The sequence below is a fragment of the Meriones unguiculatus genome, chromosome 4 (genome assembly GCF_030254825.1).
Source record: "Meriones unguiculatus strain TT.TT164.6M chromosome 4, Bangor_MerUng_6.1, whole genome shotgun sequence".
Taxonomy (NCBI): domain Eukaryota; kingdom Metazoa; phylum Chordata; class Mammalia; order Rodentia; family Muridae; genus Meriones; species Meriones unguiculatus.
Genome location: NC_083352.1, coordinates 122,714,797 through 122,732,642, shown reverse-complemented (window position 1 = coordinate 122,732,642; position 17,846 = coordinate 122,714,797). Strand labels below are relative to the sequence as shown.

Below are 17,846 nucleotides of genomic sequence, written 5' to 3'. Positions count from 1 at the left end.
AAAGGCCTTGCTCCCAGAATCCTCTGGGTATCAAACGGAAAGAAGCTCGAAAAACAAGTCCGACAAATAAAGGACGAACGAAAGACGCAGCAGACACAGAGGCTGACCAAATTCAACTTTCATTAACTCGGGGCTGGGTATCAGTCCAGGGAGGCCCGCGCTCCGCCGCTCAGCCAGTGATGCGCACGTCCGCGCGGCGCCGCAGCCGCCGAGCCCGGGCCGCCTCGGGCAGGATGGCCTGCAGCTGCTCCTGCACCAACATCTCCACGATCTGCTCCTTGGTGCGGATGTCGGGCCGCAGCCACTGGCGGGACAGCTCCCGCAGCTGCCGGAAGGCTTCCCGGGGCCCCGCCGCGTCCTGGTAGCGGAACTGCCGGAAGCGCTGGCGAAAGGTCTCGGGGCCCGGCCGAGAGGGGCCTGGCCTCGGGGCGGCATCGGCCCGCGGCACCACGTTCAGGGCGGCCGGCGCGCCGGGGAGCTCCGGGGCCGAGCGGCTCGCGTGGTCGGGCTCGGGTTCCTCGGGTTCCGCACAGCCGCCCGCCTCCTCCCGCTCGGGCGGCTCCTCAGTGTTCCGCTCCTCCAAGCTGGGCTCCGGCGCCGCCATGACTACGGCTCGCGGCGTCACCCTTTGTCCCGCAACCGCGGGCCGGCTGCACGTCTGCGCGGAGACAGAGGGAAGAGAGACCCGCTGCAGGGCAGAGCCCGCGCAGCCCCGGAGGGACGCGGGCTCAGGAGAGGGCGCGGGCGGGCCGACCTTACCTCCACCGGCGAAGCTCCCCGGCAGCCGGAAATGGGTGACGCTTCGGCCCCCGGGAGCCCGGAAGCCGCGCCCTCTCTCTGTCGCGGGAAGTGTGGCCGGGGGAGGGTCTTGTTACCTCTAGATTTAAGCCCTCCGGAGAGTCCGACCGGCAGCTTCCTTAAGAAACCCTTCCTCCTGGAGCTGCTACAGAGTGGGGAGGCAGACAACGAGGTGGTCTGGGAGACGGGATCCGAGTCGGAATCTGATTCCAGCTTGGCGAGTGAAGAGGCGCAGAAGGAGGAGGCTGAGGAGGAGGAGGCTAAGGAGGAGGAGGCTGAGGAGGAGATACCGGCGGTGGCGGCGCGCCCCCTACCGCAGGTGACTTGCTCCTGCTAGGGCAGATGCTGACAGTCCTGGGTAAATGAGGGTGGTGGCTGGCCCGGGGCCGGTCGGATGACTGGGCGGGGACGGCGGGACAGACTACTTTAAGAAAGACCCTTCAAGCCTGTAATCCTAGGTCTAGAGGCCACCCCTGGGCTACAAAGTGAGCCGGAAATCTGAACACACACACACACACACAGAACCTCTCCCCGGCTTACGTGCAATAGAACTCACTTTATGTTGTGGATGATAAAATATTTGGGCAAGATACTTAAGACGTTTCTGGCACAAAACAAATGCTCAAGGGTTCTTTGTCATTCTTTTTGCTTGTCCTCGAAAACCAAGAGGAAATGGTTCTGTGGGCACTACCTTTTTAAAGATTAATAAGTGGACTGTAATTAACGATGGCTATTAGCTACGTATGTTTACTGAACCTTTGAAATGTAAAAACCCCAAAATTGAGATGTATTACGATGTAGAGTACACATGCGTCTGTGTAGGAAAAGAAAGAGGGTTTATGTTTATTACATGTCAGTATGTTATTTTGTATATATGGGGTCAAATAAACTATGTTATTAAATTTTACCTGTGTCTTTTTATTTTTAAATCACAGCCGCTATGAAAATTTGAATTACACGTACAGGTTATAATATATTTTCACTGAACTGCTGCTGTCTACAGTGTTGGAATCAGGCCGTGTGGTAGCATTTTCTTTGCAGGGCTTCTTTGACCTAGGGCCCCCAGCAGTAAACAGTACCTACCTCACAGTTGGTCTGGGAAAGACGAGGCTTTAAAAAGTGTTTTCAGAACTAGGGAGATGGCTCATTTGGCAAGTGTGCATGCTGTGCAAGCATGAGGGCCTGAATCTCCCCTGCAGCCACGTAAAAAACCATGCTTGGCTGAGCTTACCTATATCCTTAGTGTTTGGGGCCCATAGGCAGGTAGATCATAAGAGCTGTTGGGTTAACCTAGCCGATGTGCAATAAGGAGAGCAATAGGGTAACACCTTCCTCTGGCCTCCTCACACACCTGTACATTCACATGAATGCATCACACACACACATTTTCATTACATACATTGCCTGCAGCTTCTGAGCTACAGTTTTTGCTTTGTTTGTTTAGAGACAGCGTTTCTCTGTGTAGCCTTGGCTGTTGGACTCACTGTAGACCAGGATGGCCTTGATCTCACAGTGATCCTCCTGCCTCTGCCTCCAGTGTGCTAGAATTAAAGACATGCCCCCCCCCCAGCCAGTTTTCTTATGTAGAAAATAAAAAGTCTGGATGTAAGAACTTGAGTGAAAAAGAAAAAAGGAAAGAACATAGTCCTAGGTATGGTGGGAGAGTCTAGGGGGAACCAGACCCTGAGCTGTGTGAGGAGAGAGAGGAGGGAAGGGAGAGGGGAGGTAGGTGCTGGAGTAGGCAAGCCCAAAGGCACAAAAGGGTCAGGTAACCAGAATGGCTGCTGGGAGAAAGGCAGCCCAGCCACCAAGCTGTAGAGTTCAGTGTAGGGGTTGGGGTATGCAAGCCAGGAGGACCCTGTAACGGGACTGAGGGATGCTGGGAGAACTTGGTGGCCAGTTTCACTTTGATGTGTTAGATAGCCACCTCAATCATTTGTCCCTGGATTTGAGACTTAACAGAACTAACCTCATTGAAATTTCTGTGAAAATTCAGAGAGATGATGTCACCAAAGTGTAATCTCTGACAGCCTCTGGCAGTTGGTGTAGTCTGTTTTGAAAGCTTGCTCACAAATAAGTTTTGTATCTCCACTTTCTGGAAACGAAACTGAGCCTCAGAAAGGGACAGAGGTCCTGTCTTAGTTAGGGTTTCTATAGCTGAGACAAAACGCCATGGCCAAAAATCGAGTTAGGGAGGAAAGGATTTATTACACTTCCGCACTGCTATTCGCCACCAAAGGAAGTCAGGACAGGCAGGACTCCGGAGGCAGGAGCTGATGCAGAGGCCACAGATGCTTACTGGCTGGCTCCTCCAGCTTTCTTACAGAACCCAGGAACAACAGCCCGGGCATGGCACCACCCACAATGGGCGGGGCCCTCCCCCACTGATCACTAATTGAGAAAATGCCTCAGTGGCTCTCATGGAGGCATTTCTTCAACTGAGGTTCTTTCCTCTCTGAAGACTCTGGTGTCAAACTGACAAAACCAGTCATTTTGGGCCCCACATGGTAGGTTGTCAGTGATCTTTGCTGGCCCTTTGAGTTCTCTGCAGGGATGGTATAACAACCATGTAACAAACAACCATCAGAAGGAATCCCTAAGGATAAAATAGTCTTGCCCCTCCTTGGAGGTATAAAAGGTGGATGACCTCAGTGTTTTTTAGTTGCTGCCCTGTAAGCTTGGAAGACTTCATGTGCCAATCTGGACTTGAAACCTTTTCTTGCTGGGGACTGGAAATCTGTATCTCTGCCAGTCACCAGTTGATCAGATAGCTCATCTCTGCTCCCTATTCTGAGAAATAGAATGGTATTTGTATTTACTGTTGCTTAAGTTGTTTTTCTCTTTTCAAAAGTGGAAAAATAGGGGTTTCATGTTAGCTAGACCTGGCACTTCAAATTCTCTTCTGCCTGGTTTGCTGACTTTACTACTTGGTATAAACAAGTCTCATCCCTGTGGTAACGGGCAGGGTTCAGTACCAAAGCAGCCCAGCAAACTGTCTCAGGGAAGAAGGGTCACGAGTGGGTTTGCTGGGGAAGAAAAAACAAATTTTCTGGGGCTAGAGAGATGGCTGGTTAAGGGGGTTGGCATGGGTGGCACACCTTTAGTCCCAGCACTGGAGAGGCAGAGACAGGCAGATCTCTTGAGTCCAGCCTGGTCACAGAGCAAGTTCCAGGGCAGCCAGAGGTACACAGAGAAACCCTGTCTCAAGCAAGCAAACAAAACAGAGCGCATGCTGTGGCTGGTTTGGTGGCATAGTCCTTTAATCCCAGGACTTGTCAGGCAGGTTGATCTCTTTGAGTCTGAGACTAGCCTGGCCTACTTACCAAGTTCTAGGCCAGCCAGAGCTATATGGTGAAACCTACTTCCCACCTCACCCAGAAAAGAGAATGCATACTGTTTTCAGTTTTCAGCTCCCATGTCGGGTAGCTCGCAGCCACCTGTAACTTCAGTTCTGGGGGATCTAATGTCTCTGGCTGCTGCCAGCACCTGTCCTCAGCACTTGTGCACAAATGAACCCACTCTCTCTCTCTCACAAACACAAACACACACACTTAAAATTAAAAAAAAAAAAAAGACACAAAGTTAGAGGTGGATCTGGAAGAAGTTACTGGCAGGAATCAGGTAGATATGATCAAAAATGCTGTATAATTGTATGAAATTATTAAAGACTAGGAGGGAGGGGGCATGAGGGGCGGGACTGGGAGGAGAGGAGGGAGGGGTCTAGGATCAGGCTGCAAAGAGCTTAAATTAATAAATAAATGAAAAAAAAAAACACCAAAGACTAAAATATAGTGAAAAACGAACTTTTCTAGAAGGTATTGCCTATACAAAGTCATATGGTGAACAAAACCAAAACTTACAAATTGCAGGTTAGGTAGGGAAGTGGGTAGGATCTGGAGAAAGGCTGAAAAGTGAAGTTGGAAAGTTGGCAAAAACAAAACGTTCCTTGTTTAGAATTTAGACCTTTTTCCTCTTGGGAAGGGATGTCTGGGAATCATGGGATTTGAATCTCTACTCCATTGTTTTAATGCACAGTGGACTCATGGGCTATTAGAGATGGAAGGAGGGACCTTAGAGATCCCATGGATCATGGAATGTAAGAAAGGTGGGGGAATGAGAAACTGAATTGAAAAACATTAAATTCATTTCTAAAGCCTTTATGATTTAGTCAGCATAGAGTCTGGGAAATTATCTCTTCCTAAAAAATGTGCATATAGTTCATATAATTTCAGGTAATTTCTATGTATTCTAGGATCCATCCGGAGGCTCAGATTAAATATTATATATATTATATAAATGCATGTGTAATCCTATTTTTCTGAATCTTGCAGGCTGAGAAGACATGTCCCCCAAAGATGAAAAGTTGGAAGACTCTCAAAAACTTAGTAAGTGGTTCCATGAGAAGAGAAATTTTTAGAATGCTATTCCAACGTTGTTAGCATATTAGCCTTTTTGTTATAATTAGATTTAGATTGTTCTTAGAAAGGAATCGTAAATCATTAATATTTTTTTAGCTTCCAACACAAGCCCCAAATCTCAGTAAACCTTCCATAAATATTGATGAAATGAAAAACAAGCATGGATCCCATTCCATTCCTGTGAAGGAAGAGTTGAGCATAATTCTCTGGCTTTTCCAGAGCTTTCCAAGTGTTTGGATTAGTGTCCTAGTTAGCACCATCAACTCAATACAGCCTATAGTTATCTGAAAAAAAAATCTCAATTGAGTGTCTTGTCAGGTTGGTCTGTGGGCATGTCTGTTCTGAAGGTTTTAATTTATGCAGAAGGGCCTAGCCCACTTGGGGTGGTTCCATTTCCTGGACAGGTGGTTCTGCACCATATAAGAAAGTTAGCCGAGGGGCTGGAGAGATGACTCAGCAGTTAAGAGCAGGTACTGTTCTTCCAGAGAACCCAAGCTCAAGTCCCAGGGCCTAAGTAATATATAATGTGACTTATGGCCACATGGAATTCCAGCTCCATGGGGATCCAATCCCTTTGACCTCAGTGGGCACCTGCACTCATCCCCCTCCCACAGATACACACACACATGCACATAACTAAAAATAATAAATATAACCTAAAAAAAGAAAAGTCAGCTCAGCATGGACCAGAGACTGAACCAGCAGACAGCATTCGTCCGTGGTTCCTGCCTTGAGTTCCTACTCTGACTTCCCTCACTAACGGACTGTGTCACCCATAAGTGTAAGCCAGATCAACCCTTTCCTTCCCACATTGCTTTTGGTAAGAGCATTTTCACACAGCGGCAGAATGAAACCTGAACAGATAGCATGGTAGAGGCCGTGGAAAGGAAGCCTGGAACTCTTTTTTTTTTTTCCTTTAACTTGTCTTTACTCGCTGGACATGGTAACACACCTACAGTCCTATCCCTCCAGAGGCTGAGGGAGAGGTATTGAGTGGAGAGTTTGAGACCAACCTGAGCTACATAGTGAGACCCTGTCTCAAAAAGAGGCAGCAATGAAGTACTTATTTGGAAATAAACATGTATTCGTAGAAAGCTGCAAAAGCAGGAGAGAAATTGTAGTCTTTTTAAAATTTGTGCAGCATTTTTTAAATGCATTGAATTTTTTTTCATGTGCATTGATGTGAGGGAGTCAGATCCCCTGGAACTGGAGTTGCAGACGGTTGTGAGCTACCATGTGGGTGCTGGGAATTGAACCCAGGTCCTCTGGAAGAGCAGCCAGTGCTCTTAAGCACTGAGCCATCTCTTCAGCACTGAGAATATTTTTGTTTTGGTTTAGTTTTTGGTTTTTTGAAACGGGGTTTCTCTGAGTAGCCTTGGCTGTCCTGGACTTGCTTTGTAGACCAGGCTGGCTTCGAACTCAGAGATCCACCTGCGTCTGCCTCCCTGAGTGCTGGGGTTACAGGTGTGCGCCACTATGCCCAGCGGTTCTTTTCTTTTTCTTCCTTTTTATTTTTTTATTTTTGGGGGGGGCAGGTTTCTGTGCACTGCCTGGACTGCTTTGTAGACCAGGCTGGCCTCAGACTCTGCCTGCTCGAGGGCTGGGATTACAGGCGTGAGCCACCACACCCTGCTTGTTCTCTTATTTTTGAGGGCTTTGTTTTATTTATTTTAATTCAGTTTTTTTTAATGTAGTAAGATAATACATAACATAAATGTTACCATTCTAGTTATTTGCCAAGCCAGTCTCAAGCTTACCCGGCTAGTCTTGAACTCAATATCATTTTTCCTCAGCCTCCTGGCTTATATAGGCCTGTTGCCATTTCTGGCACTGTTTTTTGTTTAGTTTTGTTTTGTGACAGGGTTTCTCTGTGTAGCCATAGCAGTCCTGGAACTCACGCTGTAGACCAGGCTGGCCTCGAACTCAATCGCTCACCTGCCTCTGCTTCTCAAGCGCTGAGATTGAAAGTGTGTGCCACCAGTGCCAGCTGTTTATTTTGGGGCCTAGGGTCTTCGTTTGTAGCCCAGGCCGGTCTCAAGATGGAGGGTCTCCTGATCTGCCTCTTCACTGGCCATTTTGATTATTGGTTATTTTTAGAAAGAGTCCCATGTTTCCCGTGCTTGGCCTCAAGACTTCTTTTGTAGTCAAGAAAGACCTTGCACTCCTGCCCCTACTGCCCTCAGCCCCGGGGAGGGCCGGGGTTACCCGGAAACTGTTTTTAGTATCCAGTTCTGTGGCTTTCAATTTACTCACTTTACAGAGCACCGGCTGTGGTCCATCCAGCTCGCAAGCTCCCTTCTTTTTCTAACCTAAAGCAAACTTTGCCCATTAAACGCTAAATCCCCGTCTCAGGGTTTTATTGCTGTGAAGAGACACCCATGACCACAAGTCTTATAAAGAAAAACGTTTAATCGGGGCTGGCTCACAGTTTCAGAGGTTTAGTCCATTATCATCACGGTAGGCAGCGGGCAAACGTGGTGCCGGGGGCAAAGCTGGGAGTTCTCCATCTGCACAGGCAGCAGGAAGTGAGCTGGTTTCAGCTTCCACCCCTCAAATGCGGCCATACCTACTCCAACAACACCCTACCTCCTGCTAGGGTCACTCCCTGTGATCTTTCTTTTAGGATTTCTCTGTGTCGCCTTGGTTGTCCTGGACTCGATTTATAGACCAGGACAAACTCACAGCCATCCTCCTGCCTCTGCTTCCCAGAGCGCTGGGATCGCAGGTGTGCGCCACCGAACCCGGCTTACTCCCTACGGCCTAAGCATTTAAACACAGAAGGGGAGCCACTTCTAGTCAAATTGTCACAGTCCCCATTCGTCTATGAACTTAGACATATGTATGTATATGCTTACACATATTCCATTCTCTTGAATTTTGCAGCTTAAGGTTTCGACATTCAGAAAGAAGGCGAATTGGGAAGAAATGAGAAACATAGTAAGTGGTTCCGTTTCCATGACTGGTTCACGTGTAGTGGTTCTGCATTTGGTGTGGGCGCGGATTCCGAGTGGGGTCCTGGCCCTGGGCTTCTGGACGGAGGACCGGGCTTCCGTTTCTCTCAGGGACAGCTCGAGTGCCTTAGTGTGAGGCCCGGGTGCGCTCAGCCTGGGTGTGGAAAAGGTTTTCCACAGAGTGTTACAGTTGGGCTCTTTCGGCATGAGCTCGCCTGTGACCATGGAAGCTTGGGCGGTCCAAAGCCTGCGGGGATACCAGTATTACAGCTCTTGGTCAAGCTGCTGTGTGCCAAGGCCCATGCCTGGTCAGGTTGCAGGCAAGACCTAGTGAGGCCTAGTGAGGCCCTGGTCTGGTGGGCCAGAGGGCAGGCCGGTGTGACATGACCGGGGGAAGGCTAAAGGACAAATCTCAGATGGTCTTGAAGTGAGAAAGCACGAACCTGCAAACCTTTTATCCCCTGAAATCAAGGGCAATGGAAACCCTGGCGTCAAAGGGTCAGGGGTACCGGCCTATCACGAGAAGGAAAATACAGGCCTTAATTATTCTATGGGGGCAGGGGGAGGTCGTGGGATCATCGAGTACAATTGAAGGCTGGGTAGGACGTTTCTAGGAATTCCTACAACAGTTTTCTTACCAGGGAAGAGTCTAGCCTATAATCTGTCCTGAGGGCTATGTGACCTCCTTACTTACACGATCTGGAATTACCCAGTTGGGGGTGGGGGTGGGGAATAGAACCCCCACTGAGAAAAGGGAGTCTATCTTGGTAGACTGAGCCCAAATAATCCGGAGATGACCTTCAACCTTATCCAGCAGAGCCCCACAGGTCCTGAACATATTGGTTACTTCTTCCCTTTGGCTACTGTGGATAAAATTGCTGTGATTTTGGTATTTGAATTTCCATTTTCAGTCGATTTAAGTACGTGCCCAGAAATAAAATTTCTGGGTCAGATAGTAATTCTGTATTTAACTTTGTGAGAATCAGTCATACCCTTCTTTTGACATTCTCTCACCGGCAATGTTCAAGATTTTCAAGAGTGCCAGTTTTTCTAGGTTTGCGTTAACTTGTGTTATTATTAAGATGGTTGGTTTGTTTGTTTTTTAAGTCCTGGCTAGCCTGGAGCTCACTCTGTGGAACAGGATGGCCTTGAACTCTTACCTTCTGAGTGCTAGGTTCTCAGAGAGTGTGCTGGCAGGCCCCACGCTATTCTGTTTCTTTGAGAACAGGGTCTCTTATAGCTAAGTCTAGCTTTGAGCTCACTATGTAGCCAAGGCTGTCCTTGAACTCACTGTCCGGCCTCCATCTCCAGAGCACCCAGCTCACCCACTTGCTGTTTAGTTGGTGTTGGGAGTGGGCATGGGATTCGTGCATGTTCTTGACCCCTGAGCCATCTGTAAGGCTGCCTGCTTATTGTTGTTGCCGTTATTTGAAACAAGATCTTACTATGTAACTCTGGCTGGCCTGGAACTCACAGGAATCCGCCTGCCTCTCAAGTGCACAGCAAGGTTTTGTTTTGTTTTTTTCAGACAGGGTTTCTATGTGTAGCCTTGGCTGTCTTGGACTTACTTTGTAGACCAGGATGGCCTTGAACTCACAGAGATCCTCCTGCTTCTGCCGCCCCAAGTGCTGGGATTAAAAGCATGTGACACCACTACCCACTGTATCTTTTTATTTAATATGAGCCAAAATTTATATTTCTTTTCTTTTTTCTTTTTCTTTTTTTTTTTTTTTTTTTTTTTTTTTTGCATTAGAGGAACTCTTCAGTGGCATCCTTGAACTGAGATTCTTTGCCATCGTCCTTAACCACTACACAGCTGCAACCAGCCCCCTTGGGAGGGGTTGTCCTCTTTGTCAGTTTGGCAGAGGCCTGCCTATTCCCCTAGTTTCTTGCCGGCATAGACTTTAATTAGTCTGCTATGGTGCTCAGCACAAAAGGCCTCCACCACCTTGACACACACGGACTCACCACAGCAGGACTGCATGCACACTAAGAACAGCTTGGTGTATGTCTAAGGCTTTGGCATTTCCATGTATGAGGCCACTGGGGAGGGGGCAGCTTTTCTCTTGTAAGGTAATATGAGCACCATTCCAGCTCCAGCTTCCTGGCCTTCCTCTGCCATAGCTGTGGGCTCCTGGCAAGCCCAGTTCTTGGCACACTGGAATCTCTGCCTGTCTCACAGCAGGAGGAGGAAAGCTATGGGTTTTTTTTTTTTTTTTTTTTTTTTTGTGTGTGTGTGTGTGTGTGTATTTGAGACAGGGTTTCTCTGTGTAGCCCTGGCTGTCCTTGAACTCACTCTATAAACCAGGCTGGCCTCAAACTCAGAGATCTGTCTGCCTCTGCCTCCCGAGAGAGCGCTGGGACTAAAGATGTGCACCACCACCCAGCTTGAAAAGCTCCGTTTTATTTTTTGATGTCTGGATGGGCTGAACTGGTCCAGAGTGTTTAGTTTAGGCTGGGCTGTGTTCATAATTCTTTCAGTCATTAATAAATCTTTTAGAGAGGAGTTGTTTTATTTATTTTTAAATTTTTATTATTTTAGGTGTTATGGGTGTTTTGCCTGCATGTATGTCTGTGTACAAGAGTTCCTGGTGCTTGTGGAGGCCAGAGTAGAGCTTCAGACCCCTGACACTGGAGTTACAGTTGTGAGCTGCCATGTGGATGCTGAGAACTGACCAACGTTCCTCTAACAAGAACAGGAAAAAAACAGCAAATGTTCCAAACCACAAAGCCATCTCTTCAGCCCCATTACTAAATCTTGTAGTTGGTAAACTAGTGTAAATTCAGTGTCCTAGGTACTTCAAAACTCTTTGCTGGGCAGGACAGATAGCTCAGGAGTTAAGAGCATGAACTATTCTTACAGAGGACCCTGCTCAGTTCCCAGAACCTATATCAAGGGTCTAAGAACTACCTGCAACTACAGCTCAGTAGAATCCAGTGCCCTCTTCTGGACCCCATAGCACCTAAACTCAAGTGTTCTTACCCACCTCTATCACATACCTTTAAAGATAAATCTTTAGCTGAGTGGTGCTGGTGCACACCTTTGATCCCAGCACTTGGGAAGCAGAGGCAAGTGAATCTTTGTGAGTAGAGGCCAGTCTGGTTACAGAGTGAGTTTTAGGCCAGTCAAGGCTACACAGAGACACCCCGTCTTGGAAAAAAAAATCTTTAAAAAATGTTTTTATCTTTCTTTCCTTTCAGTTACTTCTATTTTAGGCAAGTCTCATGCATTTTAGTATTTTTTAATTAATTGATTTATGTATACAGACAATTTGCCTGCCTGTATGTCTGTACACCATGTAAATACTCGGAGGCCAGAAGAGGTCATTTGATCACCTTGAACTGGAGTTGCAAGTGGTTCTGAAGTACTGTGTAGAACAGTGGGCTTTTCCACCATGCCCCAGTTTCTGGAATAATAACTCTGGGACTTTATTATTTGTGGACAAATGCCTACGCCATAGCTTTGGCTCCTTTCCTGACTTGCTCATAACTTATTTTACCCATTTATTCTATTCTGGGTGAGCCACGTGGCTGGTTACCTCTCCTCGGTTTCATGCGTCCATCTTCCTCAGAGTCCAGAGCAAATTTCCCACTGACTCTGTCCCAGAGTTCATCGCTCTCTTCTGCAACTCCCACCTCCTATTTCCTGCCTCAACTAATAGGCCATCAGCTTTTTTTTTTTTTTTTAAGATTAATATATTATGTTTGCATTGTTCTGCCTGCATGTACATGGTTATGCCAGCAGAGGGCACAAGCTCTCGCTATAGATGATCATGAGCCACCACGTGGTTGCTGCGGATTGAACTCAGGATGTTTCGGAAGAGCAGTCAGTGCTCTTAACCTCTGAGCCATCTCTCTAGCCCGGCCATCAGCTTTCTATTGACAGGTGATGCTTCCGTCCAGTACACAAGAAAATCTCTCTACAACCGTGGGGGCGGGATATAGAACCTGGATGATGTAGAACAGCCAGTGCTCTTGACTACTGAGCCATCTGTCTACCCCTCTTAGTGTGGGAGCGGGTGTGTGTGTGTGTGTGTGTGTGTGTGTGTGTGTGTAGGTGTGTGCATGTGTGTGGGTGTGTGTGAAGGACCAAGCTAAATGCTGGGTGTCCATCTTGTCCTTGTTGTTTTAAAGATTTATTTTTATCTTGTGGGTATGGGTGTTTTGTCTGAATGTATTTCTGTGCAGAGGCCAGAAAAGGGCATAAGATCTGCTGGCTCTGGCTCTGTAGATGGCTTCTACCATGTGGGTGCTGTACAGGAAGAGAAGCCAGGTTCTCTGAAAGAGTACTTGGTGGTCCTAATCAGTGAGCTGTCTCTTCACTCACCTACGTGAGTGGTGAGTGGTTTCTTGAGACAGGGTCTCCCGTTGTCCTGGAGCTCACTACAGAGGCTAAACTAGGTTGATGGACCAGCAGAACTTGAGGATATTACCTGTCTCTGCCTGGGCCTGCTGAAGCTGCTGTCCTGCGCCACCCCTGGCCGTCTCTGTGGGCGTGGCAAGTCTCCTTGGTTGTGGGAAGCACTTGGCTGACTGACTCCCTGAATGAGCACTTGGCTTTATTCCAAATGCCACAAAAAAAGAAGAAAGAAAAGCAAAGAATCCACACCTTACATCTCGCCTCTCCTCCACTCCCATGCTTGCCGGCTACAGCATTTCTTGGCGCCCCTTCATGTTTTCCTTCTGCAGGTCGGGAATGGAAACCCAGAACCTTATCCACTTGAAGCAGGCTGTCTCGGAGCGTGTGGCCTCCCAGGGCTCCTGTCAGTCTTTCTGTTCACATCCAGCTCCTGCTTTTGCTCTCTGCAGTCCTGTCTTTTGTTGTCAGCAAGGCTGGTTTAATCCCATCTCCTCCGTGCACCTCATCTGTGTACTACTGTGTCTTAGCGCTGGTCTTTGATCTCTTGTTTTAAGATGTGCCGAGCCTTTGAGGGTTTGTGGTTGTTATTCATCATTAGCATCTGTTTCATATTTATTATTTCTTTTCTCTTTATTTTGTATCTCTCACCTGACATTTCTCTTTCATGTTTCTTGCCTCCTTCTGCTTTTTTCACTCATTCTTTTTTTTTTAACCATAACTGCTCTTTTTATATTTTTGTGTATGTGTGCAAGCCTGTATGAAGATATAGTTACCATGCATGTGTAGATCTGTCCACAGAGGCCAGAAGAGGGTTGTGGGATTCCCTGGAACTAGAGTTACGGGTTGTGAGTCACCGTGTGGGTCCTGGGAACCGAACCCAGGTTTTCTGCACGAGCAGCCAGCGCCTCTGTGTGTGCAGGGGTCTCTGCAGTCCTACTGTGACTGCCGCAGATGTGACAGTTCCAGACAAAGAAGGCTGTAGGAGCAGTACAGAGCGGTTTCGTATTCTTCACCTGGTTTTCCCAGTAGTATTCTCCTTCATAATACGGTCCGTCAGAACCAGGAAGCATGTTTAGTCCACAGACCGTATTCTTGTGATTCTTAGTTCTCTGTGCACTAGTGTGTATACATGTGCCTGGTGTGTGTGCATGTACCGTGTGCGTCGGGGCCACGCCTCTAGCTCTCCAGGCTTTTGTTATGGCTGTCTTCACTTCATTCCGCATCCTTTATTTTCTCTAGTGGTTGGGGGTTTGCTGCAGATACACCTGGAAAGAAAGAATAGCGTAAGCTTGTGAGAGCGGCAATCCCAGTCTTTCACTAAGAATCTCGATGCCAAAACAACTGAGGTAATGGTTGTCAGCACAGAGTATAGTTCCCTAGCAGCTTGTGGAACTGTATTGCTGCCTTTTTCTTCTCTGCTTTTAGGACTTTACCAAAGTCCTTTCAGCATTTGATCTAGGCATTTGATCTAGGCAGTTGGTTGGATTCCCTGATTTGACATGACTTCTGGGACAAAGCCATGGGCCTATTCCCTAATGTCCCTTAAGTCTCAGAGAATCCCTGGTCTGAAGTGAAGTGTTGAATGTCCTTACCTACAGTTGGAATCCTTTTTGTTTGTTTGTTTTTTAAAGATTTATTTATTATGTATGCAATGTTCTGTCTGCACATACACCTGCATGCCAGAAGAGGGCACCAGATCTCATTATAGATGGTTGTGAGCCACCATGTGGTAGCAGGGAATTGAAGTCAGGACCTCTGGAAGAGCAGCCAGTGCTCTTAACCTCTGAGCCATCTCTCCAGCCCCTCCTTTTACTTTCTTTAAGATGGTCAATGACTCTGGAAGTAATTTAGGCACTTTGAGCCCAGTGTCATTATATATAGGGTTGGGTTTAATGTCCCTCACGGGGGTTGCAAGGATAATGCTTATAAAAGGTCAATGAATATAAGGTAGATTCCGATATTCTACCGTCGCCTTTTCTTCCCTCCAGAATTTTTGCCTGTGACATAAGAAGATTCTCAGAATAAGGTTCTCTTGGAACCAGGCCTCCAGCGGCTGTTGGCAGAGCACTAGGAGTAAGGAGTAGCTATTGCCTTACCATTGAGGAAGGCTGTTTGTTTCTGCTTTAATTCATAGAGGAAGGTTTGTTGTCCTCCCTGTGAAAGGCAAAGGGCCCAGTTATGCCAATTTCCAAGTTAGGATTCTTGAGAAGGAGGATATGTCATACCCGGCATTTCCTGCAGGCGGAAGAGGTTTGGCAAGGGGATGGGGACGGGGCGGGGCGGGGCGGGGCATAGCAGTTAAGTGCACTGTGTGTTCTCCCAGAGGTCCTGAGTTCAATTCCCAGCACCCACTCGGTGGCTCACAACCATCTATAATGAGATCTGGTGCCCTCTTGTGGCCTGCAGGTGTACATGCAGATAGAGCACACAAATGAATCTTAAAAATAAAATAAAATAATTAAGGAAAGAAGAGGTGAGAGGGTCATGGGTTGTGGAAGGGAATTCCTGAGCAGGTGGCTTAAAGGGGCAGGCATTGAGGAAGGACACTGCAGTTGTGGGAGAGGCCTCAGTGGATGGCCACCTCTTGGAAACACAACTGGACAGAAAAGGAAGCTCCAGGCAGCCTCACACCCCAGTTATGATCCCCGCTCTAAAGCCTTCTTCCCCTGGGTGAGCTCTGAGATCACGTTCTTACCCATTTTGTTCTGGAACAGAGAGGAAAAAAAGGGGGCAGGAAGGCAGGGCAGCAAAGGACAGTAAGAGTCACGGTGAGCCGTAGACCCTGGAGCCGTGCTGCTTGGGTTGATGAACTCCACCTACCAGTCAGGTGACCCTAGGCAGGGTGCTGGGTCTGCTGTCTTGCTTTCCTCCTCTGTAAAGAACCATGATGTTAGCCTCTACGTGAATTCTCTGCTGAGGGGAGGTGAGAAAAGGATAATTCCTGATGATAGAAACTGAAACTCAGTAATCATTAACATTGCTAATGAAGTGCTTTAAACATTATTTCTTTTATTTTTGAGGTTATAATTATGTCGTTTCTTCCTTATTTTTCTCCCTTCAAGTCCTCCCACCTAGCCCTCCTTGGCCTCTTTCAAATTCATGGCCAGTTTTTTCCTGATTGCTTTCAATTCCCAGGGCCCACATGGCAGCTCACACCTGCCTATAGCTGTTGTTTGCTCTCTCTTGTCCATGCAGACAAGACCTCTATGAACATAAAATACCTAAACAAAATAAATCTTCAAATGAATTTAAAAAGTAAAAAGCATTAAAAATTGCCATTGTGTGTGTGTGCGCACACGTACATGCGTGTTCCTGTGGAGGGAGAAAGGCATGTGTCACGGAGTGTAGTAGTCAGAGGACGACTTTATGGAGTTTCCCTCCTTACACCTTACGGGGCCTCCCAGAGCTGGACTCAGAACCAGGCTCTCTGGCAAAGCACCTCTATGTTAACCCAACTCTCTGGCCCAGAGACTGCTTATTTTTATGAGCATTAAAAATAACTCTGGTCTATGAAGTGAGTCCAGGAAAGCCAAGGCTACACAGCGAAACCCTGTCTCAAACAAACAAAAACAAAGAAACCACAAAAAAAAAAAAAAAGACATTAGCAATGGTGGTGGTGGGTGCACACCTTTAAGCCCAGCACTCAGGAGGCAGAGGCAGGGATCTCAAGTTTGAGATTAGCCTGGTCTACAGAGCAAGTTCCAGGATAGCCAAGGCTAGACAGAGAAACCCTATCTAGAAAAAAACAAAACAAAACAATAAAGAGCCAGGCATGATGGTGCACACCTTTAATCCCTGCGCTCATGAGGCAGAGGCAGAGGCAGATAGCTGTGAATTGGAGGCCCAGCCTAGCCTACATATAAATAAATAAATAAATAAGACATTATTCTGTATAACCACAGTACTGTTATAATAGTAAGAGATGTTAAAATACGCTCAGGGAGCACAGTGCTTGCCTGGAACACGTGAGACCCTGGGTGAGGTCCTCAGAACCACACAAACTGGGGTTGGTGGCACACACCTGTAATCCAAGCACTCAGGAGATAGAGGTAGGAGGACTAGAAGTTCAGGGTCTAACCTGGGCTCCATGGAACCCTGCTGAGAAAATTAAATACATAAAGGAAGAAAATGCTAAATTGACTAGGATCATGTACAATATATTCTTATTTTCTTCATTTGTCTCTTAAATGTCTTTTCATAGTTGTTACTACTGTTTATTTTTGTCTTTGAGATAGGCTGGCCTAGAACTCCTAGTGGAGTGGAGGATGACCTTGAACTCTTCATCCTCCTGTGTCTGCCTTCCAAGTGTTGGGATTACAGATACATGCCATCAGGTCCTGTTTTATATGACACTAGGTTCCGGGGATAAACCCAGGGCTGGGTATATGCTGGGCAAGCCCAACTAGGCTCTATCCGCAGCCCTTGAGTGCCTCATTGCTTTAAAAATTCTGTATGTATGTGGCAGAGGGCGTGTAGGTGTGGAAAGATGGCTCAGCGGGTAAGAACGCTGACTGCTCTCCTAGAAGACTCTTGGCACCCCTAGGACAGCTCACAACCATCTGTAATTCCAGTCCCTGCACTCTCTTCTGGCCTCTGAGGGCCCCAGGCACGCGCGTGCACGCGTGCACACAACCAAATAAAACACCCGAAAACATAAAATAAATAATTTTATGTGTGTGTGTGTGTGTGTGTGTGTGTGTGTGTGTGTAGGCTGGGTGTGATATTGCTAGCCTTAATCCTAGCATTTGAGAGGTAGAGGCAGGTGGACCTCCCTATGTTTGAGGAAAGCAAGTTCTAGGACATTTGGGTCTACCCAATGAGACCAATTCTTTTTTTTTTTTTTAATAATTTATTTTATGTGCATTAATGTGAAGGTGTCAGATCCTTCGGAACTGGGGTTACAGATAGTTGTTGGCTGCCATGTGGATGCTGGGAACTGAACCCGGGACCTTTGGAAGAGCAGACAGTGCTCTTAACCACTGAGCCATCTCTCCAGCCCCAAGACCAATTCTTTTTTTTTTTTAAATGTGTATTGGGGTGGTTGTGCTTGTGTGTACATGTATGCAGAGGTCAGAGGTCAACCCCTAAGGTCTTGTTCCTGAAGCACTGGCCTGGGTGGGCCACGCTGGCTGGTCACTCAGGCCCCGGACCTGCCCAGCCACCCCTCCTCTGCACTGGCGTCACCAGCAGGTATCACCACACCCAGCTTTTTTATACAGGTGCTGGGGGCCGAGCCTCAGGCTTGGGTGGGAAGCTCGTTACCGCCTGTCTCCCCACTCCTTCTGTCCTTTGCCATCATGGCTCAATTAACGTCTCTTG

The 17,846-nt window shown here is 47.4% G+C and overlaps 1 protein-coding gene across 2 annotated transcripts; it reads right to left on the bottom strand.

Moving 5' to 3' along the window:
- Window positions 1-103: 103 nt before the first annotated feature.
- On the bottom strand, window positions 104-1,064 carry Scand1 (SCAN domain containing 1). Of its 2 annotated transcripts, none has more exons than XM_021656689.2 (2): window positions 760-1,064; window positions 104-658 (listed from the first exon to the last, which is right to left on the bottom strand). In XM_021656689.2, the coding sequence occupies exon 2, from the start codon at window positions 602-604 to the stop codon at window positions 170-172; it is 435 nt and encodes a 144-aa protein (XP_021512364.1). In that variant the 5' UTR covers window positions 605-658; window positions 760-1,064; the 3' UTR covers window positions 104-169. The 2 variants fall into 2 exon arrangements, with proteins under 2 accessions (XP_021512364.1, XP_060238945.1); XM_060382962.1 differs by having other exon boundaries at window positions 876-998.
- Between the last annotated feature and the right edge of the window lie 16,782 nt (window positions 1,065-17,846).